At 41.2% G+C, this 17217-nt stretch overlaps 1 protein-coding gene across 2 annotated transcripts in view; it reads right to left on the bottom strand.

Moving 5' to 3' along the window:
* CPT1A (carnitine palmitoyltransferase 1A) overlaps positions 1-17217 on the bottom strand; it is a 104073-nt gene that overhangs the window by 52950 nt on the left and 33906 nt on the right. For both annotated transcript variants that reach the window (XM_082270011.1, XM_082270012.1), the window contains exons 2-5: positions 16983-17140; positions 14050-14192; positions 8438-8609; positions 5013-5114 (exon numbers count right to left, since the gene is read on the bottom strand). In XM_082270011.1, coding sequence (XP_082126137.1) covers positions 5013-5114; positions 8438-8609; positions 14050-14192; positions 16983-17123 — 558 coding nt within the window. In that variant the 5' untranslated portion in view covers positions 17124-17140. The remainder of the gene's footprint in view (positions 1-5012; positions 5115-8437; positions 8610-14049; positions 14193-16982; positions 17141-17217) is intronic.

Raw genomic sequence — 17217 nt, 5'->3', positions numbered from 1 at the left:
ATGTATTTTTTATATGTATTATGTCTAATGAATGTATTGTTTGTGTTGTTTGCTATACTGAACAAAATTATAAAAGCAACACTTGTTTTTGCCCCCATTTTTCATGAGCTGAACTCAAAGATCTAAGAAACCGGGATTCATCTGTGAAGTGAACACCTCTCCAATGTGCCAGAGGCCATCGAATGTGAGCATTTGCCCAATCAAGTCGGTTAGGACGAGGAACTGCAGTCAGGTGGAGACCCGGATGAGTACGATTAGCATGCAGATGAGCTTCCCTGAGAGGGTCTCTGACTAGAATTGCCACCTCATCCCTTTAAAACAGAACACAAATTAATTACACAGGTTCTGAGGCTTAATTTAATGCAGAGAAGGCTCCAAGTGAGTTTAATTACCACCTTAATCAGCCACAGAACCTGTGTAATTAATTTGTGTAATTAAAGTTCTGTTTTAAAGGGATGAGGTGGCAACCCTATCTCTGACAGTCTGTGCAGAAATTCTTTGGTTATGCAAACCGATTGTTGCAGCAGCTGTCCGGGTGGCTGGTCTCAGACGATCTTGGAGGTGAAGATGCTCGATGTGGAGGTCCTGGGCTGGTGTGGTTACGCGTGGTGTGCGGTTGTGAGGCCGGTTGGATGCACTGCCAAATTCTCTAAAACGCCTTTGGAGACAGCTTATGGTAGAGAAATGAACATTCAATTCACGGGCAACAGCTCTGGTGGACATTCCAGCAGTCAGCATGCCAATTGCACGCTTCCTCAAAACTTAAGACATCTGTGGCATTGTGCTGTGTGATAAAACTGCACATTTTAGAGTGGCCTTTTACTGTGGCCAGCCTAAGGCACACCTGTGCAATAATCATGCTGTCCAATCAGCATCTTGATATGCCACACCTGTTAGGTGGATGGATTATCTCGGCAAAGTAGAAGTGCTCACTAACACAGATTTAGACAGATATGTGAACAATATTTGAGAGAAATAGGCCTTTTGTGTACATAGAAAAAGTCTTAGATCTTTGAGTTCAGCTCATGAAAAATGGGGGCAAAAACAAAAGTGTTGCATTTATAATTTTGTTCAGTGTATTTATTAGACGTACCAATATTGAAAAGTGGATTCTGGCAAAGCCCCTCATTTGGGCGAAATGCACAGAACGGTCGGTCCTATTACATGTTGACAATGTTGATCTAATATGTTTTTATGATATCATATTTTTTAAAAGTAAGTTTCTGTACAAATTAAATTATGTGTTGCTCCTTTTTGGCACCTATAAATCCCTATTTCCCATAATCTCTTCAGTTTGAGGAGATATGGGGACTTGCCCCTAATTTAACAACCTCCACTCGTAGTAAGACTTTCCCCAAGACTTTGGAGTGTAGCTGTGGGAACTTGTACATTTAGCCCAAAGAACATTTGTAAGGTCAGGTACTGATGATAGATGAGAATACCTGGCTCACAGTCAATGTTACAATTGATCCAAATGTATTTAATGTAGCTAAGATCAGTGCTCTGTGCATTTGAGTTTCTCCGCTATAAATGTGTCAAACCGGGTTGCCAACCATCAGTAAATTCATAGACAGTTTGTAAAATCTGTGCAGACTGCATGTATGTAATGGAACTTCAGAGACAGATGTAAAAAATCACAGATTTTACAAACTGTATTGGAATTTAGTGACGGCTGGCAACCCTGTCAAACCATATCTTTACAGAGCTGACTTTGTGTACGGGATCCCAGTCATGCTGAAACAGAATATGGCCTTCCCCAAAGTGTTGCCACATGGCTGGAAGCACACAATTGTCAAAAATGTCTTTGTATGCAGTAGCATTAAAGTGGTTGAGCCCCATCTCGATCCAGCGATATGCACGAGAGCAGCTGCTCCCGCTGTTGTCAATCATAGCCAGTGAGTGAATTAGAAGAGAGAGTGGGCGGGGCCAAACCACAGCGCCGTGCCTGAATGGACACGCAGAGAAGCAGTTTGAAAGCGAGCCTGCTCGGTTTCCCCCATAGAAAGCTGCTTGCTGTGGGGGCACTTGGCAGGAGGGAGGGGCCAAAGGACCCTAGAAGAAGAGGATCTGGGCTGCTCTGTGCAACACCACTGCACAGAGCAGGCAAGTATGAATCTCACTTTAACAATACAATTCACTGGAAATACCTGCACTCAATAATTTGGAAGCGGGTTTACATACTTTTAACCATATAGTGTATTTTGATTTTAAACAGATGCATGATTATCACTCTAATGTAATTGGAAACTGAACAAAAATATAGCTGAAAAGCAAATGTCTGTTCACTAGTGCTTGCTGAAAAAAGGCAAACACCAGAAGCTAGGTAGGCTATAAGCCAACAACTGCTAGCTGTCATGCTCTATGTTTTCCGAGCCTCCCAGGGCTTACACTCACAGAAGTTGGATACAGTTCTTCAATAAGTACATCATTCTGTGCTCTCTAATATATGCCAGTGGCTGCAGTCTTCAATTATATTCCTTCAGGACAGACCAACTTTACTTTGGCACCATGGATGCAATTCTACATTAACATATCCTTACCTCTGCATGTAAAGCATACCTGTGATATAAATGTTAAAGCGTATCTAAACCAACAAACAAAACCTTATTATATTGCAGCTTACCAGTCTTTAGATGTACAGACACCAAGGGCCTGCTTACATCCCATACCTTATTCATCATTCCCTAGACCAGAGGTCTCCAAACTTTCTAAACAAGTTTACTATCCTTCAGACTTTAAGCGGTTTGGACTGTGGCCAATGGAAGAAGAAAATGTCCTGGCATCAATAACAATGCCCCTTCATTGGTGTCTATGAGATGAATAGTACCCCGATATTGGTGTCAGTAGGAGGAATATTGTCCCATCGTTGGTCTCAGTGGGAGTAAAAGTGCCCCATCATTGGTGTCCGTGGGAGCAATAGAAACTAACAGGGTTGGTTTCAGTAGAAGGAATAATGCTCCACTGTTGGGGTCAGTGGCAGTAATTATGCCCTACTGTGGATTTCATTGACAGGAATTATGCCCCAATGTTAATGTCAGTGGGAGAAATAATGCCCCAAGGGCCAGATAAAGGCAAGCAAAGGGCCACATCCGGCCCCAGGACCGAAGTTTGGAGACTACTGCCCTAGACAAAACAAGCAGTTAACCCTTGCAAGGGTAACTTCGTCTCCAACTCAGAATTCAGTTTTACATTTTTGTTCTCTGGTTTAGATATGTTTTAAGACATTTAAATGCTTTTACTCTACTAGATGAATCTCTTAATTTTCTAAAAAAAAAAAAAAATTCAAAATAGTTTAGAATGCAATAACACTGTAATAATAAAGAATTATTATCTTACCTAAAATGTATCTAAAGCCAAAACTTTGTTTTTGACAGAGTGGAGAAGAGTTAAATTCCTGTCGAGATCTTTTGCCATCTGCATCTTATTGGGGGGATGTTCCATCACTTCTAGTCCCACCATAGACACAACAGTGAGAGGACATATCACCAAAGTGAGGGAACTTCTCGGCAAGACCGCTGTCAATACACGTAGTGAAGGAGTGAAATTGGAAGAAATCCTTGCCTCCTGTTCTGGTGACAGCTCAAAATTTTGGATTACCTATTACTTTTAGACCCTGTAACAAATTTCACCGTGACAAACAGACCCTGTAAATGTCTCCAACAGGGACGAAGAAAACAATAAAGCTTGAAAAGTGAGAAAGGAGTGTGGGCCACTGGTTTGCTATGGGGGCACCCGAGCCAAGTCACAGCTCCGTCTATCTATTCAGACACGGAGCTGCGGTTCAGCCCCATACCCCCTCTCTCCTCATTGGCTAACTAATTTTAATTGACAGCAGCGGGAGCCAATGGCGCCGCTGCTGTGTCTTACCCAACGAGGAGGGGAGTCCCAGACAAACAGACGTGGACATCGCTGGATCGAGAAGGGGCTCAGGTAAACATTAGGGGGGCTGAGGGTGGCTGCTTCACACAGAATGTTTTTTTATCTTACTGCAATAAATGCAGTAATTGTAAAGACCCCTTTAAGTCCAGAAATGGTTTTTTTAACACTTTTCACATTTAGCCAACGCATTTGGAAGCTCAAATGGTCGACAATTATCATGGCTTGACAAATATTGAAGACACAAATACTGGGCTGATCCAGAGTAATCCTAAAGAGTACTTTAAGTATGACAGGACACCAGAACAGGGAAGGCATTTTCCAATGAGGACACTTATTCCAATGACAGCTTAAAAAAAGATTTTCCTCACTTTGAAGAGATGTCCTTACTCACCGACAGTACAGGAAGTGAAGGTAAATCTCCCCATGGAGACATTCCCTATTATCCATTCCCTAGTCTATCTAAAATAAAAAAGGTTTGGCTTCAGATACACTTTAATTATGCAATTGATTAAAATATAGGGGCCATGGCAGATAGTGTTATATATCCATTGAGGGTGCTTCATTGCTATGATATGTCACTGCACAGTATTACTCTATGGCACAGGTGTCAAACACAAGGCCCGCGGGCCGAATCCGGCCCTCCAGGCCATTTTATGTGGCCCTCACACCTCTCCTGTAGCTGCAGGAGAACTCCAGTCTTCCTCCAAACCTTATACTTTCTGCTTTCCAGCAATGCCTCCAGCTTCTTCCCAGCAGCACCACAAGGTAAGGGAGGTGCACTGTGATTTAATGGAGGGTGGGGGACTCCACTTTTGATGGTGGAGAGGCTCTTGACATCTTATGTAAGGGTAGGGGATGCTCTTGACATCTAGTCTTACAGATACAACCGGCCCTTTTGAGGGCAATCATAATGCTGATGCGCCCCCCGAGATTAAATTGAGTTTGACACCCCTGCTCTATGGTAAAATGCATGTTACTATTCTAACCCAAACATATTTTTTTAAACATTTTTTTTTTTTAAATTCTCAAAAAGAACAAATGTAATGGAAGGTACTTTAGAACAAATGTAATGGAAGGTCCTTTAGATACAAAGCAGTTACACAGTAACAAACAAGAAGTAATGCATAACCTACCCTTCTGACTGTGTCCTTAACAGCTGGCACTGGGAGGCGAGGAAGACATGTTTGGAAACTGTACAGCATTGGCTTCCGTCCAGAGAACAACTTCACCATTCCCTGAAAAACCAAAACATGTATGCTATCCTCTGGTACAATGAGACAAATTATTCAAGAGTAGTACACTGCAAGTTTGCCGGTGTTCTATAAGAATACCGCTACCTATCAGATTCTGCAACCGGAAATGACGTTCGGATGGGAACAAAGTATGACAATCTCACTGCACATGCACCATGCATTCCAGTGGCGGACATCTTCTTACATTCACGCAAGTCTTGAATTTTTCATTATTTTAGCACTAAACTCAACTTATATACTGAAATACTATTTCACCGCAACTGAGTGAAATAGTCTATTTCACTATATAATCAGTTTGTCGCTCAGCAGTGCGGGTGTACCAAGATGGCCGCCAAAACTTTCTACCTGCAGGTTTCTCGCTATACTTACTAGAATACAATAATAATAGAAATATAATACTGTGATTCACTATATAAAGTGAGTTTACTGCTAAAATAAATGTAAAATTCAAGACTTGCGTGGGTATAACAAGAGGTCCGCCACTGCTTCGTGTCCTGTCACATTAGGAAACCTATTGGAACGCATAGCGGCCATGTTGGAACGCATGGCGCATGCGCAGTAAGTTGTTCTAGTCCGTACTTTGCTTCTGGTTGCAGAATCTAATAGGTAGCGGTATTCTGATAAAACATCCCATAAGAACCTCATCAACTGAAGGGCTGTTGAGTTATTATTAATATCACGAGGCCAAAAAAAAAATAATAAGTCACTGCAATCTAATAACAAGCTTGAAGCTGTAGACAGAAAAACAAAACGGCTGGCTGTAATACACTAATAAACATCGCTGTTCTTTACACCAAAATAAAAGCATGAATAGTCTGATAAGTCTATAGGTTTCTTGTTCGAACAACAGTTGCACCTGTTCAAGGATGGCATATGGTAACTTCACAGGAGTGTGATTTCCCACACATATCAATGCTATATATAGAGATAAGACGCTATTTGAGAAAGTTTGTAACAGGGCAATTAGGCAAGTTTAGAGTTTTGTACCGTACACACGATCAGATAATTGGACGACTTATCATTCGCATTTTGTTGTATGATACTAATATCGAATTTAACAATGCGTACTAAGCGTATGATTTTTTTCCTATGATTCAGGAATAGCTTCCTGTTTGCGTATCTACGTATCGGAAGTGATGTCATATGTGTGATTATCTAATCGTATGTATGAGGCATTACCATTATGCGTGGTCTTTGTCTATCAATTTTTAGCGAACGCATACTGTACTGATTAAACGATTGTCTTTCGCTAGGCTATCGTATGAGAAAAATTTTCATGTTTGTCCATTTGGATATTGTTGGAGGAACTGTCATGATCAGCTGTCGAAAGCTATGCACGAACAGATTATCATGCAATCAATTTGAAAACGATTTTTTTCTTCTGATTATCTGATCGTGTGTACGAGGCATAAGCAAACCATTATTTCCTTGTCTGCGTCTTTGTTGTTGGTCTACAGCGTGACATGAAACTGCAGGCAAAGTTTTGGCCTATATTAAAACGGGCGGCTCCAGCAGACGTCCTATGACGAAACGCCTAGGGTGGAGTCTAACGACAAACGTCACTTCTGGTTTCTGAGCCTAAGCCGTGGAACGTGGAAGCTTCCCGGCGTTTACACTGATCCTGACTAGCCTACAGAGTGAGTCAGTATTACTTGTGGTTTATCGCCTTGTATACTATATCATGGGGTTTCTCTTCTGTTTGAGCATTTAGATTGATTGATCATCATCTGTCAAACGTATCTGCTCATCAGAAACGGAGGGGACCCCTGGATTTGTCAGCCTGTCTAATACCACCAATACCTCACACCAACAGGTTGTATTGGAAGTGTGACATATAGTGCACTACACAGGTGTAAACACTCTCTTATATCTTTCACCTATTGGAACATTTTTGGTTTATCACGGACACTGCACATAGCACTTTTCAGGAAAGAGTCTCTCCTTTTCCTATATTTATTTGCTCACGATTTTATTTTGTATCAATTTAAAGGAACATATACATATATATATATATATATATATATATATATATATATATATATATATATATATATATATATCAATTATACAAACTTTTTCCATTATCTATTTAATTTTTTTACCATACCTTTTTTTATTACCTGCACTATAAAGTATATAATTTGTAATAAATATTTATCACAACTTGTGCACCTCTGCTTCAAATTATTGCTCATTGCACACCTTTTCGCTCACTGTATAGTATTCCTTAAGCCTCGTACACACGTAACGATTATCGGCCGACCGATCGGCCGTCTTTTGTCCAGTGTTATTGTGTTGGTTGAAATGTGCTCTAGACTGCACACAAATTTTCTCGGCCAACAAAAACCAACTTCAGAAGTGATGTCATGTTCTGGTTTACTTTCCGTGTGTTGTTTCTTCTCTGAGCATGCCCAGTCTTGCTCATCAGATTTTTGTCTGCCGAAATCTGTACTGACTGACGAACAATCGGCCGTTCTGTTGACGGCCAACAAAAATTTTATAGCATGCACACCAGATTTTGTTCGGCCGAAAAGTCGGAGTCGGTTGTCGGAAGCATACTAACAAGCCGAAAATCGGCCGATCGGACGTTGGCCGAAAATTCAAGGCCAACTATCGATGCGAGTGTACGAGGCATTGTAGATTGAGCACTTTTTTGGGGGATTGTGAGAATTTAGCCCCTTTATTATCTTGTTTTACTGGCACTTTTGCACTTTATATCACCATTGAATCTTTCTTATTTGGTTTATGCATATAAGTGAATTCACATACACAGTATCAACTTTAGCAGAATTTTTACAGGTAGCGCCTTTTACCAACCTTCTCATTTTTATCTCAAAGTTTTGGCCTGTATGAGCTTTAGAATTTGTAAATGAAAATGTCTTTGCAAACCCATATATACCCTAGTAAAAGTAGTGGTAATGTAATCACTGGGCTGCACATAGATTGAGCAGATTGCAGAACTGCGGATGGTACCAGGCATTCCACCCGCTACAGGCTGCCTGTTAGAAAAGGCAAGGGGCAGATAGAAGACTAGTGACCTTGCACAATAACAGAGAGTAATTCCAGAAAAGTGGAAAAGTGTAGGAGTTGTTTCATGCAGGATTATTGCACGTCTGAAAGAAATTCACAAAGAACACCAAGATTCAGGCAAGAATCCATGCAGCTATTGTGTTAGGCAATTTTTGTTTAACCAGGCCCAGTTTGCCAGCTTTAGGCAAAAGTTTAAATAGCTACAGTACTACTACTAAAGTAATACAGTACAAGAGCTATAACAAATTTAGCTGCATTCTACTGGGTTTACTCACCATCCATAGCCTAGTAGTAGTGGAGAGCTTTCCGTGTTCCTCAAACATCCATCCTTTGTAAGACAGGAGCATCTTCAGGGAGTAGCGCATGGTGGCAAAGAGAGCCACCCATAGACCAGTGCCAAAGATAACACCGCTGACAATGTTCTGAGTCTGACTGGTCATATATCCACTGTTAGAAAACAAAATATATTTACAAGCATAAAGACATCCATAAAGCGAAATGAAACTTTGGGCGTTACTTAGATGGTGGTTGCTTTCCTTCTATGTAACTAAAGCTTCTTAAAGACAAATTAACTAATTTAAAGCCCTCAATCACTGCATTGCGACTTGTCATGGGAATTGATCATCTCAAATCGCTTGACAAGTAGCACTCTATTGTCTGCAATGGAAGCGGTCAAATTGGTGCTACTCCAACTCCATCATTTTGAAAGTAGTTCTTGCACTACTTTTTGCAAGTTCAGGTACGACTTGCATAGACATCTGTGCATTAAGTCACAGATGCCTTCCAAGTAGCACCTGAAGTAGTACTACTTTAAAATCGTGCTACTTCCATTGAAGTAGCACGATTTTAATGTCACGATTGGTGTGATCAGGAGCTAAAGTTCCAAAATTACTTGTAGATAGTAGATTGTGAATCAATGTTACCAGAAGACTAGATCAGCAAGCAATCTTATTTTGGAAGAATGCATACATCTAAATACTATGAACGAGAGTTACTAACACTGGTGCACACGGAATCTGGTGCAGCTGTCCATAGTAACCAATCAGCTTCTAACATCAGATTGTTCAATTAGGCTTTGACAATAAGCCCCATTCACATCGGACTGATTTGATATGCGATTTGACATGGAAGATTTTACCCCTTCCTGACCAGGGCCTATTTTGCGATTCGGCACTGCGTGATTTTAACGGACAATTGCGCGGTCGTGCGACGCTGTACCTAAACTAATTTGACGTCATTTTTTCCCCACAAACAGTGCTTTCTTTTGGTGGTATTTGATCACCTGTGTGATTTTTTGATCATGCGCTATAAACAAAAAAAAGAGCGTAAATTTTGCAAAAATAACAATATTTTTCACATTTTTTTTATATGAAATTCCCCCCCCCCAAAAATGTAAAAATCAAATTTTTTTAACATTTTAGGCCAATTTGTTTTATGCTACCTATGTTTGGTAAAATAAATCGCAAAAAGCGTATTTTGATTGGTTTACGTAAAAGTTATCGCGTTTACTAACAAAGGGAAAGATTTTTGTCATTTTTGTTGTTTTTTTTTTAACGCGTAATGGCGGCGATCTGCGATTTTTTTTGCGGTACTGCGACATTGCGGCGGACAGATCGGACCCTTGACTGACATTTTTGACACTTTTGGGGTTACCAGTGACATTTCTACAGTAATCAGTGCTATACATATGCACTGTTACTGTAAAAATACACTGGCAGTGAAGGGGTTAACTTTTTTTTAAAGGGAGGGGCTATGTGTGTCCCTAGGGGCATGCTTTCTACTGTGATTGGCTGTGGCTTCAGATGTATGAAGAGTGATCAACGGTTCTACATAGTAGAACCATATGATCATCCTTCATACACAGGGGAGAATGACAGGCAGCTTGTTTACACAAGCTGCCTGACTTTCTCCCTCTCCCCCGCCGATCGCAGAGTGACCGGCGGACATCGGGTCCGCCGGTCACACACGCGGGGGGGTCCGTGACCACGCGGGAGCGCGCCTCCGGGGGCGCGCGCTCACTCCCTAGACCCTCACAAGCTAGTGACGTAGCCCTACGTCACTTTGCCTGTGAGGGGCTGACTGCCGACGTAGATCGGCGTTAGGCAGTCGGCAAGTGGTTAACAGACAATTGCGCGGTCGTGCAACGCTTTACCCAAATAAAATTGATGTCCTTTTTTCCCACAAATAGAGATTTCTTTTGGTGGTATTTCATTTTGCGCAAACCAATCAAAATACGCTTATTGCGATTTTTTTTTACTAAACATAGGTAGCAGAAAACAAATTGGCCAAAAAATTAAAAAAAAATTTGATTTTTACATTTTTTGGGGGGGGAATTTCATATAAAAAAATGTGAAAAATATTGCTATTTTTGCAAAATTTACGCACTTTTTTTGTTTATAGCGCGTGATCAAAAAATCGCACAGGTGATCAAATACCACCAAAAGAAAGCTCTGTTTGTGGGAAAAAAAGGACGCCAAATTCGTTTAGATACAGCGTCGCACGACCGCGCAATTGTCCGTTAAAGTCACGAAGTGCCGAATCACAAAATACCCCCTGGTCAGGAAGGGGGTAAAATCTTCCGGGGCTTAAGTGGTTAAATTACTGCAGTGCCGATTCGCAAAAAATGGCCTGGTCATTAAGGGGGAAAACCTTCCGGTCCAGTAGTGGTTAAATTATACACTTAATGACAATTATACCCAATTCATTATAACAGTAACACTTACAAATAAAAAGAAAGTTACTGAATACCAATTTTAAGTAACCGTATACACTATACAGTAAACCCCCGCTCCATTGCGGTTCAGTTTTTGCGGTCCCGGTATATTGCGGGTTTTTTTGTAATGTTATTTTACTATATAAATCATTAAAAATGAAATATTTTTGTGTTTTCCATAGCTCTTGCTATGTCTCTCAGTATCTTTTATGTGTTTAAATGAGTTTCTATTGTTTTAAAAGTGTGTTTAAAGACCTTAAAATGCTTTTACAGGTACAGTGACAGTAAAAAAAACATGCCTACAATGCATTTTAATAGGGTTTTTCTATTTCGCGGATTTTCACTTTTCGCGGCTGGGTCCGGAACGTAACCCCCGCAATGGAGGGGGGTTTACTGTAATTATGAAGAAAAAGATGCTGTGTATCCAGCAAGATGTATCCACAGCAATAGAATACTGTCTGCAGAAAGATTACATCAGAGGAACTGCTGGACAGACAACAATAAATCAATATGCCTACTGATATAATAATATTATAGTGTGTTGATGGATTCTAATGCAGGTTTACACCACCACGGCATATTGATTTATGGCTTTTATGTATTTTCTGGATCAGGTCTGAACAAATCAAAACTGTCTTTGCGGTGTCCACTGACATTACACTATTTCTATTAATAGCAAGACATGTTGCTTGCCTCTTCCATCCTTCCCAAAGTATCCAATGGTAACTGATATCATATGCAGACAAACAAGATCCTAGTGGTGCTACCCACGTAGACCAGGGTGCCAATTACTGTATGTTTATTCCAGTGCCTTGTGCCTGGACTGGTCCGAGACATTGAGAACCATAGCTGTCCTAGGACTATGTGCCAAGGCAGCAATGTTTCTCTATGGCAGGACCAGGGCAGTGGAGGCAGCACACAGGACACTCAATGCAGAAAATGTTAGATTATGAAATCCTAGAACTCCAGGTCTGTATTTAACCATGGTCTAAATCATGGGTGTCCAACCTTTTGGCTTCTCTGGGCCACATTGAGTGTAGAGAAATTTTCTCGGGCCACATATAAAATATATACTATAGTTAAGGTATATAAGTAATAAAATGCTGCTGCACCCTTCCCGCACCATCGCACCTCCCGCACTAATTAACACAACTAGAGGATGATCAAATGAAATGGAATCAGTATACAGAGGTTTACTTCTTCTGAGAGATATTAAAGGAACACTCTAACCACCATGACCACTTCAGTGATTTGAAGTGGTCATGGTGGTAGGAGTCAGAAACACTGCACATCCTCGTCTACCCCCCAGCCCCCCCCCCTCCCCTCCGAGGCAGCCTTTGCCTACCGTTAGTTGGAAGCCACTGTGGCCATGCCCCCGGCCCGATTTCCTTCCTCCCTCCCCAGCAAAAAAAAAAATTGTCAGGGGGCAGTGGGCCGCATTGCCCTGGGTTCGGGGGCCACATGTGGCTCCCGGGCCGCAGGTTGGGGACATGTCTGATCTAAAGCCTAATCAAAATGCTCCTTCTATAAGCAAATGTTAGTCATGTAAATCTCTTTCTAACATTTCTATAGTCTCATCAATGAACATAACAAAACAAGCTTTAATACACCAGACAAGTTAGTAAAAATGGGGTAAAAAGAAGCCTGCTGTCTTTAGCAGTTTCTCCACTGTCATAAATGAACACCCACTACACTACTACTAAAATGGGCTGTGTACTGTCTGCTACCTACGAGGGGAAAATTAAAAATGGGACAAAGAACTATGAAGCAAAAAGGGATAGCATGCAGTCAGATTTCTTGTTTCACCTAAAAGACAAAACCCTATTGGTTGATTGCTATACCCCACAGCTTCAGCTTTCATAAATCAGCCTCACAATTCTAGTTCCTACTTTAAAGCAGAACTTCAGCATCTTAGTGAAATATTTTCTCGTAAAAAAACACGACTTTGAGTTGACCATAGGCTTGTGTGGTAATCAGGGCTGCTGGTAAGGGAGTACAACCGGTCCTATTGTACTGGGCTCAGGCCCCATCAGCTAAACAGGGGGGCCCAGGGCTGCTTTATTGTTCATTTCTGCCTAAATTAATAATTGGATTTTACTAGATCACACCCCTGCTCCTACTTGCTTGCCAGGGCTTAAATTTCATTTCCCTGGACCCATCAGGTTAACAGAGCAGAGGAGGGACATTCTTTCATTTTCACTGTTTAGATGGATAAAGTCAGTACTGCCTTTCCGCTGCACCGGTTTGGGGGGGGTAGGTGGGGTGCAGGCGTGGTTGGGGGGCCCACTCAGGAGGGTTTAATGGGGCCCCATGATTTCTAACAGCAGCTCTGCTGGTGATGCACCCCATGGTGGTATGTTCATGACAGCCTGGACGTGGGTTGAATGATGCTGGCCATCACTTACCAAGGAAACCAGCAACATTTTGTTGTGGAAAGGTATTACCATGCAGGACATGTCTAAATCATGGGGAAGGCTTTGCAGCAGAAGCTGTTTTTTTAACTTTTGTTTTTTTTTAGTATAACTCCAAGTAATTTTTTTCAATATTGTGTTCTACCCTCCTGTATTTAAAAAAAAAGTACCAAAGGTTTATTTATGCCTTCCATACTTTAGCACTGTCCCCACATTTTTCTGCCATCTGGTACCACAGGTCCTCTTCTAGCAGAATGGCACTCACTTAATTCTGCCCATTTCCTGTAAGCCCAGTCTGTAGTTCACACCCCCTGGGGGTGAATCACTGCAATGGGTGGGCTCACAGTTCTCCAGGACTGAGCAGTGCTCAGCCTATGAAGAATGCCTGCCCCCACCCCTTTCACTGAGAAAGAAGAGGAAGCTCCTAAGACTTTGCTGGACTGTCTAGAAGACTGCAGAAAAAGGTTTGTATATGTGAGGCTTCAGGGGGTAAGGCAGATGGCTTTGTGGGCAATCAGAGCTGGAGTTCCACTTTTTAGACCAAGCAATCTGCTTAGTCATTGATGTGTTGAGCCGCGCTGACTTTCTGTACTATAGTGTGAGCACTACTAGAGCGATGTGTGTTGCTTCAAAACATATTACTGTTCTTTCACTCATATTATTATAGAGAATACACGTGCCATTCTTGGCTGTGAGCCCAGAGTCGAGACACAGCCCTTCTTCCTTTATCATTGTACAGATGTCATCTCGTTTAATGACTTACGTTGTAGCTAGTGCTTGGTTTATTTTCTCTATTAATCCTAGTGACGGGTCCACTTTGGTGTACATTTGCGCTGATGTCACCCCAACCACCACGACTAACCAGCTGGTAGGGCTTGATGGGAAGACGCCGGTGAGGATTCCATTCTATGGAAGAAATAATAACATTGTGTCCAAAGAAATAACCATTTTGTGTTTAGATTAAAAAATGATGCTGGTACCATACCAGGGTTATAAAAAGAAACAAAGAAGAAGCCAGTACTTTAATAAACTTACAGAGGAAGCCTTGATTTACTAACAGTGTTTCAGGTCCACTTGTGAACCCTATTATCAAGGTGACAACTCAGTATGAGTAAGCGCTAACCACAGCATGAAACGCGTCAACTTTTACTGTACTGCATACTGTCTGAGATGTCTTTTGCATTGAGGATCAAAAAAAAGGTGAAGTGTTGCAGTGAATTCTGGATTTTTTTCGATTGTGAATCTGCAGACGAGCTGTGCTATCACCTTTACCTAAACCCTGGCTATGCTGTGGATAACAGCTAATGTGCTCACCTGGAGCAGCTCTCTCTTTGGTGGCTTCTTTATGTGTTTAGATCTGCTGTGCCTCCGCTGCAGTACACCCTTCCATGTCTAGGTGTAAGGTCAGTTAAAAGGGTATAATTATTTTAGTGGAGGGGACCAGGTTCAATTTCCTGTAAAAATTGCATTGCTTTTGTAGACCAAGGCATGGAAATCTCTTTCTCTATCCTCGGCATGACTGATAGGCAGAACCTGGTGTTTAGCTTAGCCACTCTTGTCATCAGTACATTTCCCGATTAATCCCGTAGTTGTGCTGCTTTAAAAATTGTACCTGAAGTAAAGGATCTAGATATGCAACAGATTCTTTTTTTTTTACTGTCAAGAAAGTTTAGAGTACTTTTTGGAATAATGATACTAAACAACACAGATCATGCATCCAATATTATTAAACCCTAATTCTGAGCATAAACACTAATTTAAAGGATAAGTTCACTTTTTTGAAAAAATAAATAAAATGCACATGTGCATTTTTTTTTTGAGCCTGTTAAGCATTGCAGCAGCGATCAGCAGATCTTGCTTGTGCAATGCAGGTCTCCAACAGATCTGCCACAGTATCTTCCAGAGCCCGCCACTGCTAAATGTCCGGCCCGTAAGTTCCCGTGATGAATTCAAATACAGCCCTCCATGCATTCACATTAGTGATGGACCGATTATCGGCAAAGCTGATATATCGAGGGCCGATCTGGACTTTCCCCGATATATCGGAATCGGCCACCAAGGTGACCGATATTGCCGATATTTCGGGAAAGTGCTTGTACCGGAGTGATGCCTGCAGCTAGAGGCATTACCCCGGTACCGGCGTCCATAGCCGACAGTCGGCTGTCTTGTAATGACAACCAATTTGACTGAGAAGCCACTCGGCTGTCATTACAAGGAGTGGGAGGGGACACCGCCGCCTTCCGCAGTTTACCCGGGTCTCCCATCCCACCGGGAGACCCAGGCAACCAGCCTGCACAGCCGCTGAAGACCCGATTAAAGCCACACGGCTCTGATTGGGTCTCCATGCGAAAAAACCCGGAAGTGATGTCATGACATCACTTCCAGGTACTCTGCGCCAGATTAAAAAAAAAAAACACAGCATTCAAAACAGCCAAACTTGGCGTTTTGAATGCTTTTAAGTGCAGAGGAGGGGTTTGGGGTCTTTTAGACCCCCAGATCCCTCCACAAGAGTACCTGTCAAGTGATAAAAATAAAAAGAAAACATTTTTTTAATGTACGAAAATATCGGCCAACGAAAAACCAATATTGGTCATTCACTAATTCACATACATTGAATCCGGCACTTAAGTGGAAAAAGGTTGCTGACCCCTGCTTTAAATATATTCCTCAATAGCAGCAAAGGCTATATATCCACTTTGTGAACACCCTTTTACATTTTCAAACACTAAAGCCTATAGAAAACTACAGGATACTACAGATACAAGACCAGTCTCTACACAAGGAGAGACAGCAGCAGTGACTAGTCTTCTCAGAGGAAGCTCCTGCACATAGGCTAAGTATAAAAGTTGTTTCATACTAGATCACTGCACAGGTTTGGGATAAAATACTCAAAGGACATCAAGATTCAAGTAAGAATGCACATGGTTCTTATATTTAGATATTACTTATTTATCCCATAGTTCTCATAAATCTATTATAAGAAAAGGGGCTTCTACTTCTACTCTACAGGTCGTTATCTTGTCTTATATCTGGAACAAGTACGCAGTCTAGGAAAGTCAAGTAAGTCAGAACTTGTGCTTGTTCCTGGTCAGAGATGTGAAGTATTGAGGACAGAGGATAAGGACTGACAAATGGCATTTCATAAAAAGAGGTCAACAATGGCTTCTGACTTTCCTTCCAGACTACAGAAATGACAGTTGGAAGCTCAAATGGTTGTGATGGCCGACAAAAGATGTTGTTCATATGATTACATGCTTCATATATAAGCTCTTCTGTCTCTTTATCTTTCTCCTGTAACATCTATCTTACAGTTGTGTCTGTCACAATGACCTTCCTCAATGTAGTGTTGCCATAGTAAATCCGCCCAATAAAAGAAGCTTCTGATATATATTTGTTTTAATGGGCTAACTATTTAATTTGGTATCACAAAGCAAATAATGTGAACTGATAAAACGCTATAGAAGAAAACAAGCATACAATCAATAGATGTGTAACAATTTGTACTTTTACAAAGGACTTTACAGAAAAACCAACCAGACCCAAAGTCTGAAGGTGTTCAGTTACCATTGGCAACATCTGCATTTGCATGGAGCATTTTGTCAAAAAATACAATGCATCTGTGACAAAATATATTATTAAAAATCAAATGTCAAATTACTTATCATTTGATAGCATCACTGCATAGTCTTTTGTTACCTTAAATCTAATGAACTTCTTCTTCCAGGAGTGGAGGCCAGAGAGATAGATCTGTCGCAGAGCTTCATGACTTAATCTCAGGTCAATGCCATCTGGAGTTACTGTAAACTGAAATGCGACGGCTTGGTGGGCTTCTGCCATCCTTACTTACCACTCACCTATGAATTAAAAAATGCAAATATTGAGTTACGACATTTGTAAAGATAACAGCTTTATTACAGGATGAATGTAGATA

This window comes from Pelophylax lessonae (genome assembly GCF_965119305.1).
Source record: "Pelophylax lessonae genome assembly, chromosome: 10".
Lineage (NCBI taxonomy): Eukaryota > Metazoa > Chordata > Amphibia > Anura > Ranidae > Pelophylax > Pelophylax lessonae.
Note: the sequence above shows the minus strand (reverse complement) of the source record. Positions and strands in the feature narration are given on the sequence as shown.